The sequence below is a fragment of the Triturus cristatus genome, chromosome 7 (genome assembly GCF_964204655.1).
Source record: "Triturus cristatus chromosome 7, aTriCri1.1, whole genome shotgun sequence".
NCBI classification, from domain to species: domain Eukaryota; kingdom Metazoa; phylum Chordata; class Amphibia; order Caudata; family Salamandridae; genus Triturus; species Triturus cristatus.
The window spans coordinates 1,793,549,419-1,793,565,681 of record NC_140590.1 but is presented as its reverse complement, the minus strand read 5'-3'; the positions used below and the strand labels follow the sequence as shown (position 1 = coordinate 1,793,565,681).

The following is a 16,263-nucleotide window of genomic DNA, read 5'->3' as shown; positions in this document are numbered from 1 at the left end:
TGGGTCATGAGAATCTCCTTACAGGTGGTTAAGAATACATGTCTGTAAGACATTTTGTACAGATTATGTCAGTTTTTTCTAAATCATATAATAAGGACACTTTTAAGCATAATTGTAGATGCACATATATCATAAATGTAAATGTTATTCATTACTGTGCCCCACAAATATACATTGTACAGCCCTACTACAGTACATACAGACATATCTCAAAAATACACATCTCTTCTTTCTGTTATATGTTCTTCACCATTAGTTATATTTTCGTCAATGAATTACATTTTTTCAGACTAGAAAAATGATAACTTAAAAATACATTCTTGTAAATGACTATCCATACATATTGATATATGAACTAAAACATTTACAGACTACCCTCATGCCAGAAGCAGAACTCAAAACTAGGTTTACACTGAAAAATCCCTTTGTTAAAGAGACTTCTTTCTTTCATATGGTCTGTGATGTATTCTTCTTCTTCCTCATGGCTTTTTGAAACCCTTTGTTTTTCAAGGTGTAGATAATAGGGTTACACAGTGGCGTAACAGCAATGTATGCGAAAGATAAAATCTTATTGTTTTTGATTGAATGTGTAGATGCTGGTCGCATATACGTAGAGCACAAAGAACTGTAGAATAACAGAACCACAACGAGGTGGGAGGAACAAATGGAGAAGGCCTTTTGCTTACCCACCGTAGACTTAATTTCCAAGATGGATGAGGTTATGTTGATATAAGATGTGATGATTAAAGCAAACGATGGCAGTGTCAAAATAGCAGACACAGTGAAGTTATAAATGTCAAGTTTTCTAGTGCTGGTGCAAGAGATCTCCATCAGGGCTGTTACATCGCAGAAGAAGTCGTTGATTGTGTGGGAATCACAGAAGTAGAGGCCTGCCAGTATTATAGTGTGTGGTAAAACCTCTCCAAGCCCAACCACCCAACTTCCTGTGATCATCCACATGCACTTGTTCTTATTCATGATGGTCATGTAACGTAAGGGATTGCAGATGGCCACATACCGATCAAAAGCCATTATTGTGAGTAAAACTATTGGTGTAACTGCCATGGTTACAAACAAATAGTCCTGCAATAAGCATTCAGTTAGAGACATGTGTGCAACCTTTTGAGATAAATGAGTTAGCATTTGTGGGAAAATGACTGAGGTGAAACTGATATCAATGAAGGACAGGTTTGTGAGGAAGAAATACATAGGTGTATGCAGAAGGGAGTTTGAGTAAATAATTGTCATGATAAGAACATTTCCCATCACAATTAGCAGGTAAATTAGTAAAAATGCAGCAAAAAGTGGAAACTTCAACTGTGGAACATCTGAAAATCCCACTATCAGAAACCTTTCCACAGAGCTGACATTTCTTCCGTCCATTTTCTCAGTAATGCTGTTAAAGTATGGATAAGAAAATAATTTGAAAATCAATATGCATAGTTGGGGAATCATCTTTGTGTGAAGCTTGTCACAGTTCATTTGCTTCACAAAGCATGATTTCAAAGAAAGAAAATATTTTACTGAAACATTCCAAACACACATTGATGCTCAGTTTCTTGCTGATAATCCTAATTCAACTGAGCCATAATCTTTATTGTTTATCAGTTTTACAAGGTCTCCCATGGGCATAGGCCATGAATGAACATTATTCCACCACTGTACTAATTGGGTTTGGAATGTAAGAGTGAATATTATACATTTCCCAGACACAGCCAGAGACAACTATGTTATGTTATGTTATGTTAATGGAATTTGTAAAGCGCACTGTTACCGTTAGGTGTCCTGGCGCTAAAGTGCATTGCCAACTGGTCCAGAGGGTGAAATCGTGAATAAGGGATCATGAAATCGTGAATAAGGGAGTTGTTAGGAAAAAAGCCAGGTCAAAAGACCCCTCCTAAACTCAAGGAGGCCGGAGGCCTTTTTCAGCTACGGAGGGAGATTGTTCCAAAGCTTAGCAGCACAGTGGAAGAAACTACTGCCCCCCTATGCTCTTTAGGTGTTCCTGGCACAAGCTGCATGGAAAACTAACTATCCCTCAATCTGCATTTTTTGATAACCATCAATAAACATGAACATGGGAACAGATGTTTATGCTTTTTATTGGGTGTTATTGCTATTCACAGTGTGCAGATGACATCCATGATTTTCCACAATCAATATTAACGGTAAGCAATTGACGAATGTCCATAATGAATGCAACCACATCTAGGTAGGATCATTGGCTATTCATGTCTAGCCAAGGCTAAAGAAAGGAACTCCTCGTTCTATACCCTAAGTAGACATATAAGTGATTACTACCATACATCTAGCGTGATACCATAACATTTGCAAATAATTCCAGGTTTGCAAATAGTTGATGATTAACTGCAAATATACAGGATTGTGAGCGTTCACTGTCTTTTACAGGAGGTTCAACCCATAATTGCTCAATATTGTTTATTTTTTATTTATAGAATGTCTGTAGGTAGCAACAGTACCATTGTTAAAATGCCAAGTACACTTTTCTTTATAACTGAGCATTGTTAATCTATTGAAGACATAATGAAATAGATTGCGGGGAAATTGTGTTAGAAGAAACAATAATACATGTTTTACCCAGCTGGTACATACACATATCTATATTTGTATATTGGGAGTTAAATAATGACCATGGTAATGAAAGGGAAAATTGTTGTTAGTTACTCGTGACCCCTTCCATGCATAAGGTGATGAGTCTTCAGGGTAATTTTGAAAATAGGAAAAGAGAAGTTTTTTTTCAGTATTATACAAGTAGCTCAAATACTCAGAAATGTGAAACAGTTTTATGATGAATTAGAAATGGTAAATCAGACAAACAAATGTTGTGAAAAGACATAGCTTTTTTTATACATGATAGGTAAACTGGGCAGATAGAACATTAATAGCATTAAAAACCAGAGTCAATATATTGTAAGTGATCTCTTTTCTTCTGCTAATAATTAGCCAATTTGGCGGAAATAGCGGAACATAGGAGTGTGCTAAGGAATGCTCTACAGTGTCCTTACTTCAAATTGTAATACTCTGTCCAGTAAAAGAATGATGATTAAAGGGTGAACTAGTGTGTGGTTGTAATCATCTAAGTTGATCGTTATTAGTGAAAAGAGTTTTATTTTGTCATTAAAAAGGGGATTTGAGGGTAGATTTTTCAGATCTAAGTATTTTGATGTTGGGAAGTGTTGAGAGTGAAAATTATATGGGATTGCATATTCATAAATTGGTAGACCGACACACCACGGTTTCTGTTCTGAAAGAAACAAACTAGGAATCAAGAAATGTGAATGTTCTTATTTAGACAGGAAGTAAATAATGTCTGTGTTGTAGGAGTTTAGCCTAAGGAAACTAAGAGCCATTCTGTGAAAAATAGCAGTGAATATGTTGTAGGTTTTGTTTTGGAGGTAAGAGGTGAACATTGGAAAAGAGGAAAAATAGTGTGTTATAGGCTAATAGAAAATACAAGAAGCTGAACGACAAGATGATTTTTGCAAAGGATATAGTGTGAAGAAAGCGAAGGAAAGGATTGAGCTTTGGGACTTGAGAGTCATGAGCAATATGATTCAGAACACAAATGTTTGTAAAGAAAGAGGAAGTCCTTTGTTAGTTAAAACAATATTCAGATGCAGTCTGAGCAACTATGAGTGTCTGAGATTAATTCAAGCATTACATGCATCACCATGTTGTTGCAGCAGTTGGTGCCCTAAGTGTGACTGATATGCCCAGACATGGGCTCACTGTGCCACTGGAATCAAGCTATAACTGGCTGATGAGCCTGCATCATCCAGTTTTAGGATACTTGATTACCAATTCAGTTAGGACCTGGTTTGGTCATTCTGGCTGGACAGTTCCCATGAGAAGCAGCGTCAAGACTGACTTGCTTATGGCTGGGTCCAAACTGAGGTGGCATGGTGGGTGAAAAATGATAGACCTGGGATGCAGTCAAAGTGATTGCCAGTGGCTGAGATTAATTCAAGCATTCTAGTCAACACCTTGTCATTGCAGTGGTTATTAAATAGTAGTGGCATGGGAAGTAGCACTGAAAAATCAGCATGAAGAGCAACCTGCAGTGCACACGAGCGTGAGACCATTCGAGATAGTTTCGCTGCCACTCAAGTAAAAAGTCTACTCAAGCAGGAGCAAATCTACTGGAGAAGCAGTGTAGTGTAGTTCCTTAATACCCTTCATGCAGGGACCTGGGCTGTTTACGGATAACATAAACTGTGGGTCTGGTGGCAGACTGACTCTGTTACACCCCCGCCGAGTATGTCAGCCTATGTTTTTGCATTAGCTAGTTCGCAGTGCCACTAGAAACTCCTTCTACCTGATAGATTATTTTCTGGCAACCTCAGAACACAACAAACCCTGATTACTAAGACTTGTGGAAGCAAAACACTACTTTTTAAATCGTGCCTGCTCGTTTTCTCTCAGAAAGTTACACAGAAGAGACAGTTGGGCGATTTTACAATAACAATTTATTGTACCGTTGTCCTTCTCATGTAAAATATGTGTGCTGCTACAACTGTAACACAGTAGCAGAGATATAGAATCAGCAGTAAAAAGGAATAGTTCAGCTTTACCATTTTTCAATAGTCATGAACATATACATGAATATAAAACGCATTTATAAAATAAATTGTGTACTCCTAAATGCCTGTCTAGGTGTACCTGAGAGTACCTAGCATGTGAGTATCTGCTGAAGAACTAAAAGGCCTAAGAGCCTAATAGTCTAATAGCCTAATAGTCTAGAGTCTAGAAGTCTCTGACTGTATTTGTCGGAGGAAACAATAGTTGCATACAGCAAGTAACCCTGGTGTTCACAGTGACCAGTTATGCAATGCCCGGGAGCATCCCACAACAACCTTGATCGCTCAGCATTAAGTAACTTCCATTCAAAAGTAGCTCAAATGCTTGTGTGATCACGGCAGCTTGAGTGCCTTTCATGTGGCAAGGCAGATTTGCAATCACAAACACTTCTCGATCCCCACTCAGGCATCGAAATTTATATGGTAAATCCAGGCATTTCTTAATGTATTCTTTACCCAATTTTTCATATCTGCCTACCAGCCCTTGCTCAAGTCAATAGTGAAACTGAAAGGTCGTGACCAGGAGAGTTATTTGGCAATGAAGTAGCCATTCTGGTAATTCAGCTACTGTGAATGGTAAATTGTCCAGTTTTTCAATTTGCAGCATTGTATATTTAGCTCCCCTTTGTGTCATTTCTATCTGTGTATCAGTAAGATTGTATTCTGAAAACAGAGACGTACTGTTTATATAACACCAATGCACTATTCCTGCACGCAATGATTGCAGCGTCCAGCTCAACAACATAATAGAACATAACTGTGATTGGCCATGTTGTACTATGGCTAAATCCTGTTCCAGTATGTGAATAGCAGAAGATACAATGTTGCCCAATGAATATATTCTGGAGGTCAAAGTTGTTGACTCATTATCTACCACGGCAAATGCTTTTTAAAAGTTTATATGGTCTATTTCCCGTATTCTCTCTGCAGCTTCTTGTTGGGAAATCTTCCTGATTTCATTATAGGCAGCATAAATGCCTATATATATGAAACGTTGTTGACGTTGTTTCTGAGGTCTTAGTAAAACAACCCTAAGATCCATGTCATTTTGAGTAAAGATAAGCGTTGCTTTGCTTCTGCAAGTGTTGAGGTTTCTAGACAATCTAGGCAAACCTTCCCAACACGATAGGATGTCACTACCCCTGGATGTTCTCTCTGTCCATAACAAGGGTCTGGCCTATGCATGCTGAGACCCTCGGTGATGTGCGGGAACCATTTATGACATGTGTTTGTGTCTAAGGGCCAAATCACCCACTCCTTCCAATTTGGGTCTGATCTATTGTACTTTAGTATGTCAACTGTTGCCCCTTCCTTTATAGAAGAATTCTGCCACCCATTTGTTGGCGTAGGTGACCTTGGAGCATTCAGGTCCTTTATCTTGGTTATTCCAAGATAGGATGTCTGTTACACAGTCTCATTTAAAGAAATCGTCTGCTGTGCAATGAGGCATGCTCTAAATAGTGCCTCTGTACCCTGGACTTGCCAGGCCCTTGAACCCCAATTTCAATTTCAAGTCAATTTTGTCTTTCCATAGGTGGAAACCCTGTTTAGACAATTGGGCCAAAAAGGAAGCAGAGTAAATCTGTTTAGTGTTAGTCAACATAATTTTCAGTGCTGATGTTGGTGCAACCTTATAGTAAAATGAGTCTGGATTTGTTGTGTTAAATCCTGAAAAGTATGCAAATTTCTCTGCAAACAATTTTGAAATAGTTTTTTATGGTGTTGGGCAATGTTACCACTGATGGTACTCAAATACATTCCTAGGTGAAATGGATTTGTGCCGATAATGAAGACCATAATGTTGGTAACAGTAAATTTTGTCAGAGTCTGAAGAACCCTCTAACATTTCATTATTAGAAAATGCAGCAGTTTTCTCTAAATCAGGCAACATGTTATTTACTGTTTCAGTGTCCCAATCATCAGAAAATGTACATGATTCATTTTTAAAAGTTCGGTCGGTCCGAATATGTTGTAATCAACCTGGTCCCATACTATACCATCAGGTATAGGATCTGCTTTGATATTCACTGATAACAAGTCGCTTTGTTCTCGGTGTGATGATGGATGTTGCTTCAGTAGGATGTTGACCTTTTGGGCTGTGGAACCTTGTTGAAGAAAGTGTCCATTGATAAGCATACTAAAAGCCAATCCTAAGCCTAGCCAGAAAAGAAAAAACAATATCCCAGAAATTACCCAGAGTTCAATCCAAGGTGATACCAGGTATGTCTTTTGAAGAAAGCGAAGAAAGTTATTTGCTCATTGCTTGACCGGTGTTTTGACTGGCGTCGTTTCCGGTTCGCTTGGATCCAGAGAAAACGTATCAAAGTTAATGAAATAGCCAGAAGCAGTTCAATCAATTGTTGGAATTGCATCGGGATTAGTTGAAATTTTATTTTCCTCTTGACGAGGCAAGTTGATGTAGACATCTGTATTTGGTCAAATTGCAACTTGTGAATTATTTTGATTTTCATTTTGAGTTTGAATTTCTGGTTCAAGTGGAACAAGTTCCATAGCATTGTTGCTTAGTCCTTCATTCCTTACAGATGGCTCCTCAAACGTGATCAGTCTTTCTGTTTGAACTTCTTGGATTGTAGCTCGAGGAGGGTGTCTGCTACAACGGAGTACACTAGGCCTACTGTTTAGTTTCGGCCACATAGTGTGGTTTGATTAAGTTGATTGAGACAAATCTTTTCTCCTTTTTTCCGGCAAGAGGCGGGAGCAGCACAGTTCTTGTTCCTTGTACTGCAAGGACTGGTACAGGTTTTGTGTAAGAAGGTCCAAATTCATTATTGTCCACAATTTTCTCTCTGACCAGATTCCCGACTTTTGGGATCCAGACAGGTCTTGCTTTGACTACCTGGACTTCCTGAGTGGCAGTCTGCTTTAGATGGATATTGCTTTGTTTTGTCCTGGATTCATTTAGATCCTGTAAAACAGCCAAACAACCATGGATATCACATGGTTTCTCATACGCCACTGCGCCTTCACAATCAAGAGCAGGTACCCACATTTGTGTCCCAAAGAGGACCTCATATGGAGTGACACCACCTAGCAAGTTTTTTGGCTGGTTGTTTAATGCCCGCTGGACCCCATAAAGGTGTGTGACCCAACTACCGCCCTTGCCTAATGACCTAGCTGTTAAAGATTGCTTCAAGTCACGTTTTTTTCTCTCCACAACCAAATTTCCCTCAGGATGGTACAGAGATGAGAACCGCAATGCTACGCCCATTCCTTCCATGGCCTCTTTGTAAGCTCGAGAGCTAAATGCAGGGCCGCGGTCAGAGTGTAACGTGCTAACTGCGCATGTACCGATAAAGACTTGCAAATCTTTTATAACAGTTTGAGCGTCAGCAGAATGCTGAGGCCATACCCATAGGAATCTTGAACAAGAATCCACTGCAACCATGATATATCTGAAAGCCCCCTCTGTTTGTAAGGGGCCGCAGTGGTCCAAGTACACACATGTGAGAAGTTTGTCTGACTTTAGTAATGGCGTCTGTGCCGGACGTGTAACAGTGGAGCCTTTCATCTGCTGGCAGATGTCGCATTTCAAGACGTAGTCTTTAGTTTGCTTAGATAACCCTGGCCGCCAATAGCGCTGTTTCAGTAAAGAAATAGTCGCTGTCATGCCTGTGTGCACAGAGCCCAAACCCTCGTGTGCAGCTAGTATTAGACCTTGCCTACGATCCATATTTGGTATTACTCTATCCCCCACTCCAGGAATTTGAGCATATAGGAATATTTGAGTGGAAATGTTTTAGGTACTGCTGTGGTGCCTTTGCATAAAACGATGACAGCTACCATTATATCTCCGTCTATTCTCATTTTTGAACAAGTCAGCGCAGCTACGGAAGCCGTGTGAACAGCCTCCTTTGTGGCTTTATCAGCCAATGAATTCCCTGCAACGTGCACGCCATCACGTTGATGACTCAGTGTATGGATCACCCGAGTCCTCGGTAGCTTGGTTTTCACCTCTGCTACCTGTTCCCATAGCATTTTAAATTTAATTGTGCCACCTTTTGCATCGATGAACCTGTTTTGTTCCCAATGCTGTAAGTACTCATTGTACGACTGTACACAGTGAAAAGTATCACACACGATAAGTGTGGGGAATTCGCGATCCGTAATTACAAGTGCCAGTATCAGTACTTTTAACTCTGCTAACGGAGGTGTGCAGTCTCCTAGAGATTGCGTCTTTGTGTAACTAGGATGGAACTTGCTATCAAGAATGCAACCTTTAACGATAGCACATGCCGAAAAATATTCCTGCTTACTTCCTATAGCCGGTTGCGCAGATCCGTCAGTATAAAAAATATATGCATAATGATCTGGTGACAAGATTTCATTTGGTAGAGGATAGTCTTGTTCATATTGAAGGAATGCTTGAGTTTTTAAACTTGGATCAAATCTGTATTCAACATCTGTTGCAGTAAGAGAATTAGCCCATAGTATCCATCTTGGATGTAACGCTTTTGCATTTGGGATGCTGACCTTTGTAACAGCGTCTAAAGCCGGTACTGGAGTTACAACAATAATGCGTTTCACCTGAGCCAGTGCTCTTTCTCTTGCTACGGCAGTCTGAACGGCTGTCAGTATTTTTTCTGTTGAAGTGAAACACTTTTCTGCATTTGTGTACATGTGTGATTTGTATGCGATTGCTACAGTTTCTCTGTCAATGAAGGTCAAATAAGTGTTCCCGCATTGACCCGCAATTATTCGGATCACCAAGTGGCATAAGTTTACGCGTGTTTGTAAGTGTTTGTAAGCAATCATGTCTTCCGGGAGTAAAAAACAACGAATATTAGTATGTTCTTGCGTCCACCCTCTGGCTGAAAAGTCAGGTTTTATTAAGTTGAAGAAAGGTTTTACCTTTTGTGCATAATCTACAATGTATGTTCTGACGAAATTTAGGAATCCTAGTCTTGATTGTACAGTTTTTTATGATTTTGGAGGCTGGAGCAGCGCACAATTTTCTAAAAAGTTAGCTGCCAGACTTTTGCCTTCACTTGACAGCTTTTATCCCAAAAATAGGACATTGAGGTGGGCTATATTCAAGTTTTTAAAGTTGAATTTGTAGCCTTCTGTGGCAAATTCCATAATAATGGTGTTTACCCTGGTCAAGAGCCTCTCCAAGTTGTCGTCTGTCAGATAAATATCATCAATATATGACAACGTTTCTTCATCAAATTTTTGAAGTAACTCTGTTACTCTTACTGAAAATACACCCGGGCTGTTTTTATACCCCTGTTCTAGTCAACAGAATTGTCGCTGGGACCCTAAGGCACTGAATGCGGTCAGATACTTGCTTTCAGGCACTATATTTTTGCAGAAAAATCCATTTGAGTTATCACGTGTGGTTTTGTATTTTTTGCGCACAATGTTATTCATTAATGCAGAACTATGTGCATTTTGGACAGCAAATGTCTTTGTGCATGAGTTTAAATGTCTTTAATCTAAAACTTGACGATATGTATTGTCTGGATTAGAGACGGGAAACACAGGATTGTTCATTGGTGAGGTACATTTTTCAATGACCCGCTGGTATTCAAGTGTATCTAAGAACACCCTGACCTGTTTTTTAGCTTCTTGCTTTATTGGATATTGCTTCTGAGCAATAGCTGAAACTTTTAACGGTATCACGTGGTAGGTTGAATTCTCATCCAAACCAGCTTGATTTTTGTATAATACTGGAGCTTAGGCTACTGCCCAATTCTGTGTATATGTATGTTTAAGGTGAATGGGAACGTAGTTTGAAAATGCCGGAAAAATTATACTTTCTGCCCTGGGGCACTCCATTACGAATGCAGGCGGCCAATCTTGTTCTGCTAACAGGATGTCTTAGCCAGCTGATAAGTTCTTCCAAAAAAGAGCTTTTACTTTCCTGGGCTTGTCCCCCTCCATCCGGAGTGTTATTTCATATAACTTATGTGGGACGCTCACCCTGGTGTCTGGTCTTTCCACTGTGATGTAATCATTCAGCTTTTACTTTCCTGGGCTTGTCCCCCTCCATCCGGAGTGTTATTTCTTATAACTTATGTGGGACGCTCACCCTGGTGTCTGGTGTTTTCACTGTGATGTAATCATTCAACTCCGCTGTCACCAGAAATTCCTTCAGGTTCTGGTGAGCTATTGTTACTTCTGCCGCACTGACTAGCATCATCAGAGCCTAGTCCTGTTCAGAAGTTGTGTCCTCAGAATTCTGGGCATGTCTGATTTTCAGACCAGCAACTTTCTTTTTCTTAAATTGAGGTTTTGAGTTTTGCTTATCTTCTTTTTTAGAAGTAAAGTCTTGAGCGTGCTGCTTGTCTCTGGACTGTGTCCGCTCCTCTCTATTTTCTTACAGTCCTTCTCTTTCAGAGCTTTTCTTCGATCCCTAAAAGGAACGAGAGCAACGTGTATCAGTATTCTGATACCTGTCATGTTTCCTAAAATGATCCCCATTCCTAAGGTTGTTCCTCTTTTCAGAGTGCTACTCTTAAGGAGATCTACCTCAAGACTGAGATCTCTTTTCTTTAGAGTTTTCTTTTTTATTATTCCACTTCTTTTTTAAGAGGTGTCCTTCTCAGGACTGCCCTGTAGTTGAGGTTTTAAACCTTTTCCCCCAAACTATCCCTGCCTAATTCTGCATATGCAGTTTCAATTATTTTGGGTAGTTCAGCCTCCTGTATTAACGGGCCGGCCTCCCTTTAACGTTGGCAGATTGCCACTGATGCTGTTTCCCCTTTAATATTAGCTAGTATTGTTGCTGATACCTGGTCGTAGTTATTTAATAGCGTCATCCCTAAGTTTAGGGCAGGTTCTGCTCCATAGTCATTTTGCATTTGTATTAATACATCAGGTATTACTGCTAATGAAGGAATACCATGAGTTCTGGTATATATGGCAGCAAACACTGTACCCCAAGAGATGCAACCCTCTATCTGTGGTGTAAACCCCATGGGCAAACAGATTGTTAACATTCTGTGTTTTTCAAATGGTGTTGTATTTGGGAATACTGCTTCTAACTGGGTTATTTTCTGAGCTATCCAGAAAGGAATATGTTCACGTTTGGTGGGCACTTTGCCCATTACCGCGTCTAATGTTTGTGGAGTAATTTTAGTACCTGTGCTCTGTGTAGGAGCTGCATTTGGTGTAATTACTGTTGGTTGGAACCCCTGGTTTCCTCATGACGAAGTGTGTCATGTTTCTGTAGAGTTTTATCAACTCTTTGTGTTGAACAACCAGTTCATCACCTGGCATTGTGTCAATGTCTGGATGTGGTGCATAGGTCTCTAATATCGACCATGTTGCTCCTGTTCTTCCTAAAGGACCAAGCCTTGCTCTTGTTCTTGTGTGGGGTAGGGTGCCATTAAACCAGAAAATATGTTCCTGGTAAGTAAGCAGAATTTCAGTCTCCTCAAACAGAGTGTAGGCCGCTGGAACTACTTCATGCGTGTAATAATGAAAAGTTTTTGTTACGGCATCTGCTTCTGGGAATGTAACCTATTAGTAGAATACCTCTGTTTTGAAATCCTTGTGTGCCTCTATCACGAATATTACTACACCTCCTCCGGCTGGTAACCCATGGTTGACGAGTTTGACTGTCAGAGATTGTCTTACTTTGGCTGCAATTTGTATTGCATTTACATCTTCCTTACCAGACTGATTAAGTCCCTGGGGCAGATGATTTATTGGGTTTAATCTCCCTCTTGGTCAGACTCCGTGCATAGAACACAGACTGACTGTCTAAGGAAGATATGACAGGTTTTATGCACAATTTGGGGAATATTTCCTTCAAGCTTGAATAACCAACAGCCAATACATAGGATATCTCGCCTACTCAGCTGTGGCGGAGTTTTTTCCCCCTCACTCCAGTCGTCTCTGGGGTTTTGTAAGTAGGGTCCCTGAGAAAAAGCACGACTGGGCTACTCAGATTCTACTGTTAAATAAGTGCCTAACCACGTTGGGCGCCATGTAGTGTAGTTCCTTAATACCCTTCATGCAGGGACCTGCGCTGTTTACAGATAACATAAACTGTGGGTCTGGTGGCAGACTGACTCTGTTACACCCCCTCCGAGTATGTTAGCCTATGTTTTTGCATTAGCTAGCTCGCAGTGCCACTAGAATCTCCTTCTATCAGAGAGATTATGTTTTTGGCAACCTCAGAACACCACAAACCTTGATTCCTCAGACTTGTGGAAGCAATATACTACTTTTCACCCAGTAAATTGCGCTTGCTCGTTTTCTCTCAGAAAGCTACACAGAAGAAACAGTCGGGCGTGTTTACAATAAGAATTTATTGTACCGTTGTTCTTCTCATGTAAAATATATGTGCTGCTACAACTGTAACACAGTAGCAGAGATATAGATTCAGCAGTACAGTGAATAAAAAGGAACAGAACCGCTCTACCATTTTTCAATAGTCATGAACATATTCATGAATATAAAATGCATTTATAAAATAAAGTGCGTACTCCTAAGATGTCTGTCTAGGTGTAACTGAGTGTACCTAGCATGTGAGTAGGTGCTGAGGAACTAATAGGCCTAAGAGCCTAATAGTCTAGTAGCCTAATAGTCTAGAGTCCAGAAGTCTAGAGTCAAGAATCCCACTAGGATTTAGTTGAACCCCATTAAATGAATTGTGAGAGTGTGGGACTTCGCCCTGGACTTGAGCTGGACAACCCACAAGGGATAGTCAGATCACTGTCAGCTGGAGCGATGGCATGCCGGAGCAGCAGCGTCTCTGGTCAGTGTGTCGGCCTTGAAGTCTCAGTTGCGTCCTGCTTACTGATAGCAAGAGGTTCTGTGTTTATAGAGTCTATGTGCATGTGTTAGCCATTGTTCAGTATGAGGATGACGTTGGGAATTAAACCTTGTGTGTAAATAGGAGATGTGAAGTATGCCCCCTGGAGAGTGTTCTCATAAATTTTTCATCTGTGCTAAGGATGACGTCTTAGCAATATCGATCAGGCAAAACCCACCCTTGTCATGAAACTAGTTGAAAGGTTTAGTCCTTAAAAGGCCTCAGTCCTTACAAGGCGTTCTGTCCCTATAAGGCATTCTGTCCTTATTTGGAGTCATGTCCTTATAAGGTTCCTTCATATGAAATGAAGGGGAGATGATGTAGGGAATGAGTACGATGTTCTTTAAACCTATATTAGGGTACCGATATGAAATATAGCAGCAGACCTCTGACCCTGACCCCTTGAATTAGAAAATCTTGCTGGGAGTCACCAAATCGTGCTCACATTTCTGGAGCCTTGCAGGAAAAAATCCACTATGCTGTGATTAGCGGAATTTGCCAGGAAATCTGAGTTACAAGAATAACGTGGAGCCACCAAATTCCACCTTTCCGTTGGCAGAATGAAACATTCCACCCTCCCCAGATTGGAATGGTTAATGTGGTTATGGGGTTGTAATTGTAGTGAGGTGGCCAAACAACAATGCATTCCATGAGTTTGGAGAACAACAGAGTTGTGAAACAAGGTAATTGTTCCCAGAGTTTGAAGAACCAGCAGTGGGTCTCTTCAATGAGGATTGGGAATCGCTGATTTGGAACATTATGAGTAGGTGCCGGTGCTCAAAACGTAGTTAAGGAGTGATGTCAGGCAGGATAGAGTGCATGATGGAAGTGCCATCGATTGTATTATTTTAAAACCTAATGGGTCACTTAAAGCACAAAAGGAGATGGCATACTCAAGCATAGGAGCTTGGGCAGTTAGTTTCCTAACATTAGAGAAGGGCGAGGTGGGGAGTGTGGTTTAGAGGGTGAGGCTTCAAAGATTGTAACTTGGATGGTTCTGGTGGTTGAGAGTTTGAAGGACACATCCTAAGTCTAGCTGACATTTCTTGCCAATCTGCCTGAATCATCCTTCTGATAGCCGTTTTCACCACCCTGTTTCTGATAGCACACTATAATTGCTACCGGCTACATTAGTGTCCTAAAAAGTTATGACATTTAGATGCATATAAGAGGTGTCAACTTTGCATGATTGCTGCAAATATATTCATTTAAAGATTTTCTTTGGGCAAAACCTATCAAGTAATTGTTCGAGTTTCTGCAACATTTAGAAATCTACATTGTAGGTGTGTTTGTGCTGTTAGAGCCTTAAAACTGAGCTCACAAGTGTTTGCTATTGTATAAAGTACTGTTGGTAATGTGGGATGTATAGCCTGCCTACTCTTGGGGCAATGGAGATGATGCAACTATCACAGTGTAATATTTATTAAAGCATCCGTACCTCATGATTAATATTGTAACAATTTTAACAACTGCATGATAGGTAATGTTCTACTACGTCTCTACAGCAGATGCCTAAAAAAGGCAGACATCTCAAATAGTATCTGTTGTTTTAGAGATGAGAGGGCATAAACTATTTTTTCAGATTCCATGTCAATTCTATAATCTTCCGAACATTTTAGAGGCAATTTATTTGATTTGACGTGCTAATGCATTTATAATGCTAATGCCATAAAAAAAGCAAATCCTCGTGCATTAGTAAGTGTTCTCTGTTCTTATCTTTGAGATCACAAAAAAACACCAACTGAACAGATACCAAAGATCTGTACAGACAACCAGGCAAAGGAAAGGTTAACAGCTCCACAGTCACTGAACAGTAATATATGCATTTTCCTGTTCAATTGCTGGCCCCCTTAGACATGATCCCCAGAGAGTAAATGGCAAATGATGTGTCACAGCTGTAGAAGCCATGGCAGTAAACATTGGTTATTAATAAGCCAGTGTAACTCTATTCCCTACAGTTAAATATGTATGAAATAGCACCAATACCAATGGTCTTGAATTAGGAGTGGATGTCTTCTGGTGGGGATTTGATGTAGGGCAGTGCTGCAAATCACCTTGCTGTGCTGCCCTATGTCAAAGTAAAAGGATAGGAATGCACTGTATCTATTTATTATGGTGCATTCCTGTACTCTCCCACAGCGGTTGCACCATTTGAGCAGCCTAGTGCCAATGCAGGTACCCTTGCACCATGGTGCAATGGTACCTGTATTTTTGGCAGGATCGTTTTTTTGCAGGAAGAAGAACTTTCCTGTACAAAAACAATTCTTAGAGGCATTTTTCTCTTTCTATGGTGCTGCAGAAAGATGAATAAGCAAGGAAAACGATGTTATTTCTACTAGTTATGCCTGACGTCAGGAGGCATACGACTTTGATGCTTTCCCAGGTGTACATGGTCTGGTAAATCTGGGGAAGCATCAACATCCATGGGTGTTGCGTGAGAACATCCACCACAATGCCCATGAAATGCCTTTCACGAGGAGAGTAAGACGAGAGAGCGATTTGTGCTTCCTTGCCTTACTCCATATCTATGAGGCCATTCAAAGCCATACAAAGTTGCTTTGTATGCCCTTATAGATATGATTTTGTCATTTGCACTGCCTGAGCATCACAAAAAGTGATGCTCCCGCAGTGCAATTAGCTCATAAATAATATGCCTCTAAATGTCTAAGTAGGTGTGCTCATGTTTGTTATGTTTCTGTGAATACAGCACTGACTCAGCCAGCAGGACAAAACAACCAGAGGGTATGAGTGATGAGCCATGAAGCAGTTATGAGACAATAATACATAAGCCCATTATGAATCTGAAAGAAACTATGTGACATATGGTACAGTCTCTACTAGGGAGTAACATATGGTGAGAAAATGCCATTTGTGTGATCACCC

At 40.3% G+C, this 16,263-nt stretch overlaps 1 protein-coding gene across 1 annotated transcript; it reads right to left on the bottom strand.

The window, feature by feature from the left end:
• Positions 1–447: 447 nt before the first annotated feature.
• On the bottom strand, positions 448–1,383 carry LOC146813159 (olfactory receptor 5V1-like). Its single transcript, XM_085615278.1, has one exon. It carries the CDS (start codon positions 1,381–1,383, stop codon positions 448–450), a length of 936 nt encoding a protein of 311 aa, XP_085471404.1.
• Positions 1,384–16,263: the final 14,880 nt, after the last annotated feature.

What these genes read in the sequence shown, in the direction of transcription:
- LOC146813159 (XM_085615278.1), bottom strand. Translation starts at nt 1,383, where the DNA reads ATGGACGGAAGAAATGTCAGCTCTGTGGAAAGGTTTCTGATAGTGGGA.